This window comes from Adiantum capillus-veneris, chromosome 4, assembly GCF_014529385.1.
Source record: "Adiantum capillus-veneris isolate H3 chromosome 4, ASM1452938v2, whole genome shotgun sequence".
NCBI lineage: Eukaryota > Viridiplantae > Streptophyta > Polypodiopsida > Polypodiales > Pteridaceae > Adiantum > Adiantum capillus-veneris.
In genome coordinates, this window is record NC_140934.1 from 3,699,097 (window position 1) to 3,710,051 (window position 10,955).

Sequence of the window (10,955 nt, forward strand, 5' to 3'; positions counted from 1 at the left end):
ACCTTAGAGACCTGTCTCTTTTTGAAACAATAAAACATGAACAACTAAAACAAACAATGTAGTATTAAAAAGAGCATGCAAAATGACAAAATGCAAACATAAATTTGGGTGATCTCGTCACTTATAACATCATCATTCAATTATTCACCACAATATTCATCAATGCACACTACTTAGATACTGTCAATGACTTGAATCCTATGTCATCGAGTATCTTATGCATTCAAGAAACACATTCACAACAACCCGGAAACCAATTTGAAATCTCTTTTTCTATTTCATCAAAAGGACCTTCAAGAGTTAAGATTTTATACAAAACAAAAATATTCCCTTGAATAACACAAAAGGAGTATTCTTTCATCATATAGAAATTATGCACATTCCCAAGCAAATAGTAAAAAAAGGTTCTCTCTCCCTTAGACACCTTTTATCATGACCATTACCACTAAATGATATGATGCACTAGACTAAGCTCTAGATGACTCAGAGGGAGGTTTTGTGAAGAGCAGATGAATGGCTGAAGGATTTATTTACAATCGAGTTATTCAGAGATACAAACACATGAAGGGAGACCAGACCCTCTGCACACACTCATTCAAGTTGCCTGCAGCTTGGAGCACCACATTCATCCCCCCTGGCCTTCCATAGCAATGCAAGGGACTTTTCCTTCCTTTCATTTGCATCAAGGGTACAGAGGCATTCAAGGGGCCCTTGGAATATGAACCCAACTTAGGCATGTAGGTTCACGAACACCACACTTTGTTGTTGAGTGACCTGTGCGCCTAGGACCAAGGTTCATCCTCCCACGGCTGCTTGAACAGCTCCCTACCCCTCGATAATTTGATCTTGCACAAATACGTAGAACTGGTATGCCACATCAAGCCTTGAGGTGTTGTCGGCCTTGGGGAAATAATGCAGCATATTTTCCCCATCCAAGTCATGAGCAGTCCATACAAACATCACTTTCAGACGCTCGATATTAGCTGGTTTTTGGAGAAATCCGCCCATCCATTTCATCTGTGTGCATAAAACGCCATAATGTGCATGCATCCAGGATCTGTATGGAATTTTCCATAGAGAAAAAATTCCCTTTCTGCCAAGGATCAGCAAGGGAGCTGACATTTCAGCAGATTATCTTTTGCACAAGGCATTGAAGGCCGCTTGTTACTGGAAAGAAGGAGCTCCACATCAAGGGGATGGGGCATTTTGCACACTCTGATGAATGTCTTCATTCTTTGTTGGGTGACTTTGACGCTCCATTCTAGCCCAAGTCATGTTTGTTTCGATTAAGACTTCCTCCATCTTAGCCCAAAAGTGTTGCTTGCAAAAGATAAGAGCTCATAAATATTCTCAAGTTATTTCGACAAACACTCGATGCATTAATTGCTGAAATCGCTTCGAATACAAAGCAGGATCCACTGCAGAAATAGTGAGAGGGTCAAAGTACAGTGATTTGTAGGCATGTTCCAATCTTTTGCCCAGATCATACTCCTGTAAGATATCAATGATTCGAAAGTAAAGCATAACTTCTTGGGCATCACAATCAGCCTGCAGAGATTCCTGGAAAGTCTTACAAAACATTTTGGCACTGTGCTGTTGTATGCCATGCTTGCTGAAAAACAAACATATAAGTGTTACTATGCAAAGGCACATAATGTATAGAGTAAAGCTCAAAAGCGATCAAGATTATAAAATTGAAAAAATGCTGGATATTACTTACATTGCTTGTTCAAGGTCCAAATGAGCAATGTGAGTTTCTTGCTCTAAACCTGATGTTTCGAAGCTAAACCTCCTCGAGGAATTGCTGTCTTGGAGAAAGCCTTTTATGTCAGGCTTCATGTTGTCTCCTGCTCACAAGTTCACCACATCAGTCTACACATGCATCCTAGAAACAAATCCAGCCGATAAGCTGCCATCTTTCAGATTTACAAAAAGTCATCAAACCCTTTGCTTAAATTAAGATCGAATGTCAAGTAACAAGTGTCAACTATCTACTGCCAATTTCTCAGTAGGTAGTGTTGGGTTAAAGGCCCAAATGACCCCTTTTATGTACATTTTTAAAGGTTACTAACCTTTGGCCAAGTTCACATTGACCTTGACCACTAACTTAAAAATGGTCCTATACTTGAATAAAGGGAATGTGAGCCAATTTGCTCACTCACTTATTCCCCTCAAGAATCGTGTAGCGCTCTCTCTCTCTCTCTCTCTCCTTAGATTCCTAGCGCTCCATCTCTACAGAAGAGTGCCTTCTCTCCAAGCCTCAAGCCCTGAACTTGTCCTCGTGCTCTATCACTTGGCACCCATTGCTCCGTGCTCATCAACTGGTATCAGAGCCAAATTAGGGTTTGCTTCCAAACCTGCAAACGCATATTTTCAGCCAAGGAGGTCAACTTTCACGCGAGATTTTGCAATTTTAACGCCAAAGGACTCGTCCCCGGACACTAGAGGGCTCCCAGCTAGTCAAATTGACCTGAAATAGGCTGAAATTAGGTCAAAATCAACAAATTACAGGTTATGACAACAAATACAGGTTTTGCAAATCATATATTAACAAAGAAATTGCCGAAATACATGTCCTTAAACAGGTGTTTTCAGCAAATTTCATATTTACGCAGGTTTTTACAAGTGTATTTTTTATGCATCTACATTGAGGAAAGTGCAAACCGATGCAAGTTATACACATTTGACAAATTTTGGCTATGTATGGCCATTTGTGGCTCAACTTTTTGCAATTTGAAGCTACAAATTGGGGCTTTTGCTCATACATGCTTCTTAAGGTTGTGCATTAGCCTTATGTATGATTTGTGAGGCTCAAAACAACTAAAATTGTTGTTTTTGCGCACAAATTCACTCGCTGAAATTTTCTGCGCATAAATTTCAGAAATTGTTTTTTGTGCCTAAATTGACTCCTTTTGCCCCAAATTGCTCATGTGACCATTTGGAGCTGTAGTGCACACTTCTTTGAGGTTATACCCCGGTTTTGGTGCATTTTGCCCAAAACTTTAGAGTATAAGCCCTCTTATTCGTGCAACTATGGCCTCATCTTCTTCGGATGTGAAGAATCTCTTCGAAATTAGGAGGTTCGATGGAACAGGTTTCGACCTTTGGAAAGACAGGATCCAGGGAATCCTATTTTTGAAGGATTGTGAAGGGGCACTTGAAAATGTAAAGCCACAGAATATGTCGGACGAAGCATGGGTTAGCCTGAACAAGAAGGCAGTTACATACATTAAAATAGCCATGATCGATGAGACACACATTGATTTGAAAGGTCTCACAAATGCTTTTGATGTGTGGGAGAAGTTAAAGGCGATGTATGAGAATACAACGCCTGTCACCCAAGTGCATTTGATGCGAAAACGTGTTGGCATGCAGCTAGATGAGTCCAAGAGCGCTGTAGAGCACTTGTCGTTGTTTACAGGTACTTTGTCGCAGTTTTACAGGATTCATGTTTGCCACCTTTTGATGATAAGTTGAAAGCTATCTTCTTCCTTATGACCTTACCTGATTCATGGGAAACATTGGTGGGTTCATTGTCGAATAACCCCAATTTGACCTTTGATGGTGTTAGGGGTTCTATCTTGAATGAGGAAATCAGGAGAAAAGCAGGTGGAGAGGGAGGCAGCTCTACCAACATAGTTAGAGGCAGGACAAAGAAGAAGAATGTCTATGCACAAAGGAGTAAGAGTAAGGAAAGGGGAAATGCCAACAAAGGTAAGGGTGATGTGACTTGCTATCAGTGTGGCAGGAAAGGTCATAAGAAACTCGATTGCAGGTACTACAAAGCCGAGTTAGAACGGAAAAAGAATGGCGGAGACAAAAAGAAAGAGAAGAAGGAAGTCAAGACATATGCACAGGATAGCTCAAAGGACAAAGAGAAGGCCAATGTGGCTTCTAGTGCTGTGATTGAGGAGCTGTCAGATGTAGAGGACATCTTGTGTGCCACTTTGCCACATGACGATGCTTATGACCTTGGTGCCTCTCTTAATGTTCATTCACAGGACATGCAGATCACCAAGAGTGATCTTATTGATGCTTTGTTAACTGTCAATGATGCATTATCCCAGATGCATTATCCCAGACTTGGATAGTTGATTCCGGTGTTTCTCTACTTTTGGTGCACGCAAGCATGGCCATGTAGTATACCTTGGAAACAATCATGCATGTTCCATTGAGGGTATAGGCACTCTGCATCTCTCCATAGATGGCACAAATGAGCTTGTCTTGCATAATGTTAGATATGTGCCGGGAATCAAGAAGAGTCTGCTTTTTGTTGGTCAGATGGATATGCATGGTTACGGTATCTTGTTTGACAGAGGATCATGAAAAATGACTAAAGGCTCAAGGCTGATTGTAAAGGGCACAAAGAAAGGGAAACTTTACTGCATGCATGGAAAGGCCGTGCTGGGCAAGTTTATTGCATTGGTTGAAATTAACTCTCACATGGAGTTATGGCACAAGAAGCTTGGCCATATGAGCCAAAAGTGCCTTTCTAAGCTTTGTACTTTGAACAAGCTTGATGCTAAAGGCACAAAGCTTGACTTTTGTAATGAATGTCAATATGGCAAGCAAGTAAAGCGTTCTTATTACTCCGGTGTCTCTCGTAAATCTTGCGTGCTTGATCTTGTACACTCTGATGTATGTAGCATGCCTACTAAGTCTATGGGAGATGCATGCTATTTTGTCTCCTTTGTTGATGATCATTCTAGGAAAATTTGGGTTTATTTGCTTAAATCTAAGGATGAAGCCTTTGCTGCATTTAAGAAATTTCATGCATTTGTGACCACCCAAACAGGTAGAAAGCTGAAATGCTTGCGTACGGACAATGAGGGGGAGTTCACAAGTGCTGAATTTAACAAATTTTGTGAAAATTTGGGCATTAATAGGGAGCTTACTGTGCCATACAGCCCCTCTTCTAATGGTGTGGCTGAAAGATTCAATAGGACACTTTGTGAGAGGGTGAGATGCATGTTGTCCACAGCTAATCTCTCTCATGGATTTTGGGGAGAAGCTTTGAAAACTGCAGTGCATATATGCAATCGATCCCCTCACATGTCTTTGAAAGGTGACATCCTTGAAAGGTGACAATCAAACCAAGGGCATAGACTTTTAGGAAGTGTTCTCTCCCGTTGTGAAGATGACCACTTTGCATGTATTCTTTGCCATAGTGGCTACCCTTGATTTGGAAATGGACCAAATGGATGTACATACCGCTTTCTTGCATAGTGATATAGAGGAAGAGCTTTACATGAAGCAACCCGCGGGTTTTGTTATTCCTGGCAAGGAACATTTGGTATGTATGCTCGATAGAAGATAATGGTACAAGAAGTTTGACCGCTTCATGCTCAAACATGGTTACAAAAGAAGCCATGCAGACCATTGTTTGTATACCAAACGTGATGAGGATGGCAGCCCTATCATTGTTGTGCTCTATGTGGATGATGTGTTGATAGCTGCAAAGAAAAGAAGCACTGTTGATGCTCTTAAAGAGCAGCTGAAATCTGCATTTTCAATGAAAGACTTTGGGGCAACTGAACATATACTTGGAGTGCGAGCTAGAAGGCAAAGGGACCAGTATATATTGTATTTGTCGCAAGAAAAGTACATTCAAAAGGTGTTGGACAGATTTAACACGGCTGAAGCAAAGCCTCTTGGCGTGCCATTACAGCCATATGTCAAAATCTCCAAGGATGATTGCCCCAAGTCAAAGGAAGAAGCCAATGACATGCAAAGTGTGCCTTACGCTTCAGCTTGTGGTTCACGTATGTATGCTATGTCGCTACTAGGCCTGACATAGCCCATGCAGTGGGAGTTGTGAGCCGGTTTATGGCTAATCCAAGCAGGTTGCATTGGGATGCAGTGAAATCCATTATGAGGTACTTGAAAGGGACTAAAAACAAATGCCTCTGCTATGGTAAAGGACCATTGGAGTTGAAGGGATTTTGTGACTCTGACATGGCTGGTGATGTGGATACACGGAAATCCACAAGTGGCTATGTGTTTACTCTTGCAAGAGGTGCTGTTTCATGGTGTTCTAGAATGCAAAAGATCGTTGCATTGTCTACTACAGAGACTGAATATATTTCAGCCACTGAGGCTTCCAAAGAAGCCATTTGGTTAGCACGTCTATGCAGCGAGTTTGGTTTGCCTGACAAGGCACCTATGCTTGGTTGTGATAGCCAGAGTGCCATATGTTTGGCAAAGAATGCCATGTTTCATGCACGCACAAATCATTTGATGTGTGGTATCACTTCATTCGAGAAGTGCTTGAGGATGGCCTTATCACATTGGTTAAGGTCCATACATCACAAAATCCAATAGATGCTCTCACTAAATGCTTACCAAAGCACAACATTAGCTATGCATATAGATGGTGGGAGTCACGTAGCTTAAAGGCGTCATTTATGCCTTTAAGTGGGAGGTTGTTGGGTTAAAGGCCCAAATGACCCCTTTTATGTACATTTTAATAGGTTACTAACCTTTGGCCAAGTTCACATTAAACTTGGCCACTAACTTAAAAATGCTCCTATACTTTAATAAAGGGAATGTGAGCCAATTTGCTCACTCACTTATTCCCCTCATGAATCGTGTAGCGCTCTCTCTCTCTCTCCTTCTTTGATTCCTAGCGCTCCATCTCTGTAGAAGAGTGCCTTCTCTCCAAGCCTCAAGCCCCGCACTTCTGCTCGTGCTCTATCACTTGCACCCATTGCTCCGCGCTCATCGAGTAGCTCCAAATCACGACCATATTCTGTGACAAGTATATTTTCAGCTGATTCCTGCTTTCGCACCCCTGTAGGCATTTCTGCAATGGGGATAATGACAAACTTCCCCGACAAGATATTTGATGATGTGAATAATACCAGTACACTTTCATGTTCACTACTGATCACACACGCATTCTGATTCTAGACGCTTCAAGGTAAATTCTCACCAAAAATAGACTTTTCCACGGCCAGTTGCGCAAACTTTGGAGTAAATATATCCTCCAAGGCAGTAAACTCGAAAGTGCACAATCAATGACATGGTACATCCATAGTGCTCTGTCTTGCTCTGCGGGTGTTTTGTAGATTTCTAAGCTTACGCAGCTTTGTTGTTGAAGAATGTTACGCCTCGGAGGTTGTCAAGAAAGAATTGCGGAATTTAGATTAGCTCACTTCTGACTGCTGCTTGTCTTAAACTAATGCCGAAACTTTAAGAATGCATAGAGGACTCGATGACTTGGAGAAATGGCTAAAGTAGGGGGAATCTTGTGTAGGAGAAGCTCGTCACCTACAAACCTCTACATTCAACGCCTTCATTTGCAAGAAGAGTTGCTTGCACCTCCTTTCAACTGTCCCCCTAAGCTCTCTCTGTGCCTGTAGCCTAAACGCTTAGGTTCATCTTTCCCCAATGTTCCTGCCTCCTCTTGCTACTGATAAAATTTTTTGTTCAATTTCTTGTTGGTGTGCTCTATTTCAAGGATACCCTCAACTGTGCTTAGAAGCGACTAAGAACTCTGCTTTAGAAAACTTTTTATTCAATTGCTTGTTGGATTGCTCTATTTCAAGGATACCCTTGACTGTGCTCAGAAGTGATGACTCGCGCTAAAGGCCACCCTCTATAAGACGAACCCTCATTGTAGGCTAGGAAGGTACAAAGACTGAGAAGATCCCAGGAAAATTTGGAAAAGGACCATGATCTATAAATCATATATCAAATATCACACCACATATCCTACACTCTTTCCATTGTCTGGACATGGTGCCACATGTGGTAGATGTCATGAGATTTGACCTAAGATACAGTAGTGAGCCGATACTCCAGCTTTGTGACTGTTCGTGTATAGCGGCTGGGCTTTCACAAGCCATGGGGCGGCTTTTCCTCTCGCATCTTGGCATGTAGCTCCGTTTTACATCGCTTGGTAGGGGTCCAAAGCTCAAGTTCTGTACAGTAGCTTCCTTTCCAGCACTGGTGGAACTCGTGTTCCATGCTAAATGACAACCAACTTGAAGAAGCCCTTTGTTGGGACTCTCACACCTTTTTGGTTTTGTAGATTGCCATGGCACATTTCACTCTCTTTGTAAGAAGATTTTTGCCCTAGCTTCTCAAAATGTATACAATTTAGTCAGCTGAGCTCTAGTTTCGTGGTTTCAGCCTTTATCAGAGATGAAAGAGGGGATCAACTGTGCAGCTCCTCTGGATGGAATATATACTCTGGATCCACGTATATATTCCATCAAGCTAACCACCTCTGAGATCAATGGCGAGATACACGTAGGTCTCCTAGAGCTAGGCCACTGGGTCATCCTGATGTACATAATCTCATGGTGATGTCACGTTCGTAGGAGTAAGCGGCAACCATATGCTGTCGGAGGCTATATGCTGTCTGAGTTTGCCAAGGCCCTCTCTACTACTGCTGGTCCAATAGGTTTAGCATATGGGACTCACTCACCAAAGTCATCTGTCTCACAATGAATGTTGGCTTCTCCTTTCGTCCAGATTGGAACTCTTGATGTTCCGGCAAAGTAAAATTAGCCATCACACCTAGATTGCACTGATCTTCCACAGGTGACTTGATGCACTAAAATTACATACCCACGCAATCTCATCCAATTAGGAACATTCAGTGGTTGGCACATCACAACACAACACAAATGCTCACATATGCATGTTACAAGACATATAAACATAAAGTCGCCGATGAACACTCCCCTCACAAATAACCATCCAAGTCCGGGCCATGAGCTGTTCAATGACTCCCTCATCACTCCCGTCGGCGCGGGCGTCGGCTCTGCTGGTCTGTCAATGCATTGGGGACAATCAAAATAGTTATGTCCTGTTTAGAAGCATCCAAAACATTGGCCTTCTTGTAGTAAGGTGTCTCGTTGTTTAGGCGTCTATCGAGGCCTTTGGTGTTGACTTTCACGAGACTCTCGAGAATTTGTTCTTTGTTGACGACAATTGTGGTTAGTGGCCAGAGGTTCTTCTGTAGTAAACTCTAGCTTTCCCTTCATCAGTTTGTAGCCGACCGCGGCATGGTCCATAAGCTCGTGCATGGTAGAGAGTTGCTTGGAGAGACAATATTCCTGCAATGGTGATGGTAGTCCAATGGTGTAGCGCTTGCATTGGTTCTCCAAGGGAATGAACTTAAAGAAGGACACCATACGTCGAGAAACCTTTGGTTATAGTCCTCCATGGTCTCTATGACAAGCATTTTCAAGTTGCCCCACTACCAAAATCCGGACTTCAAACATAGAAGTCATGTAACTACGTGCAAAAACTGTCTTGAAAGCTTGCTAGGTCCTTGGAGCATGCGGTTGTGTTGCGATTGAACTCCACCATTGCATAGCAGTATCTTTGAGAAATCCCGCTGCTCGAGAAATCTAGGATTCTTCTGTATAGTTCCCCAAAGCATAGATGTTGTCGAATTGCTGTAGGAACTGCAATGCTTTCTTCCGATCTTTCACCCCGGAAAAAGTGAAAATTTTGATTGTCGTGCCACCATCCTTGAAATCTTTGAGTTGGTTAGGTGCGTATCCCAAGTACGAATAATAAGGGTATCCACACTTCCGTTCCTTTAGAGAGTGTAACACACTTGGACACTCCAAGTCGAGAATCTACTGCGACACCACAGATAATCACTTCAAAACAGTTCACAGTTCACAATTGATTCGACACTGGCCCGACAAAGTTCCGTGCCTAGAGATATTGGCCCCAAAGACTGGCACCCCTTTCGCTATTTCTTTTTGTATTCATCTGCAACTCAAAGTACAAGCGAGTAGCCGGGACTCAATCTCAAACTCTGCGTCCAGATGCTCTGCGAAGTGAGAGCCCAAACTACTAATTTAAAGAGTTTACAAGGGATGCTAAAAGCAGAGCCCAAAAGCTTCAAAATCAAAAGTTGTTCCTCTCTCACTAGCTCTCTCTTGAGAGAATAAAGCAAGGCTTTAAAAAAAAAAGCTCTCTCTCTCTCTCTCTCTCTATCTTGCCAATTGCGTAGCCAGCAAAAAGCAAAGCTGCCGCGGCTTGGTCCACCCTCACAGGCCCGGCACTACAGTCTGAGCTATCTTCCACCGGCAGGATGATAGTGATACAGGGGGGGCGACCTACACTCCAGCCTGCTACAGACCTTACTCCACAGGAGTGGTGCAGTGAGAGAGAGGAGTGTTGGGAGCTCATCAGCGGCCTAGCTCTCTGGTTCATCTGGCGGGCCCGTTGTTTCCGCATCTTTGAGGCTCGCCCTGTGCCACCAGCAGAGACTGTTCGTGACTTTTGGCTAGAGCTGATCCATACTCTCAGAGGACAGCTTGAGGGACTACAGGGAAGCTCCGACCGCATGCGGGAGTGCCGCGAGGCTTTCCTTAGACTCTAGCGCCCTGGGCCTTTCTACACCATGGTCCAGGGGGTGCTCAGATGGCACTACTGTCCACCTGTGTGGCTCTTCCCTCCTCCCATCTCTTGATTTAGCCCCATTGTATATATGCTGTTTTTTCATTGGGAGGGTCTCCCCATCATGCTTGTTGTAGCCCTCTCTTGCAGAGGTGGATGTAGCCCTATGGGCAGTTTTCATTAACTAATAGAAGGATCTTTTTCTCGGGGGGAAAAAAAAAAGCAAAGCTGCCGCCAAACTGTCCACGCAAAAAGGCTGTACGGATTTCCGTGGGATGCGCCGCAAAAAGCGGGCCCTGTCCGTACAGTGACTGCCACGTCAGCAATTCTCAACAGTTAGCCACGTCAACATTCTTCCATACTTTTCCGGGATTGCCCATGTCTCAAGGGAGGGTCTGTGAGTGTCTGATCTGCAACCCTAGTATGCCACGTCACCGAGTTGTGACATACCCCCCTCTTGAAAGCATTGTAATCGCCCTCGATTACGCCTGCAAAACAGACAGAAGCCATAAACTGTCTTAGAGCAGACAATGACTGTTAGTATCGACGCACTAAGAACACACATCTAGCACATGTACCAATCGACA

At 43.3% G+C, this 10,955-nt stretch overlaps 1 protein-coding gene across 2 annotated transcripts in view; it reads right to left on the minus strand.

Annotated features, from left to right (window-relative positions):
- Nucleotides 1–249: 249 nt before the first annotated feature.
- LOC147458631 (phosphatidylinositol 4-phosphate 5-kinase 6-like) overlaps nucleotides 250–10,955 on the minus strand; it is a 67,898-nt gene continuing 57,192 nt past the window's right edge. For both annotated transcript variants that reach the window (XM_086510099.1, XM_086510098.1), the window contains exons 7-8: nucleotides 1,721–1,847; nucleotides 250–1,612 (exon numbers count right to left, since the gene is read on the minus strand). In XM_086510099.1, coding sequence (XP_086366225.1) covers nucleotides 1,351–1,612; nucleotides 1,721–1,847 — 389 coding nt within the window. In that variant the 3' untranslated portion in view covers nucleotides 250–1,350. The remainder of the gene's footprint in view (nucleotides 1,613–1,720; nucleotides 1,848–10,955) is intronic.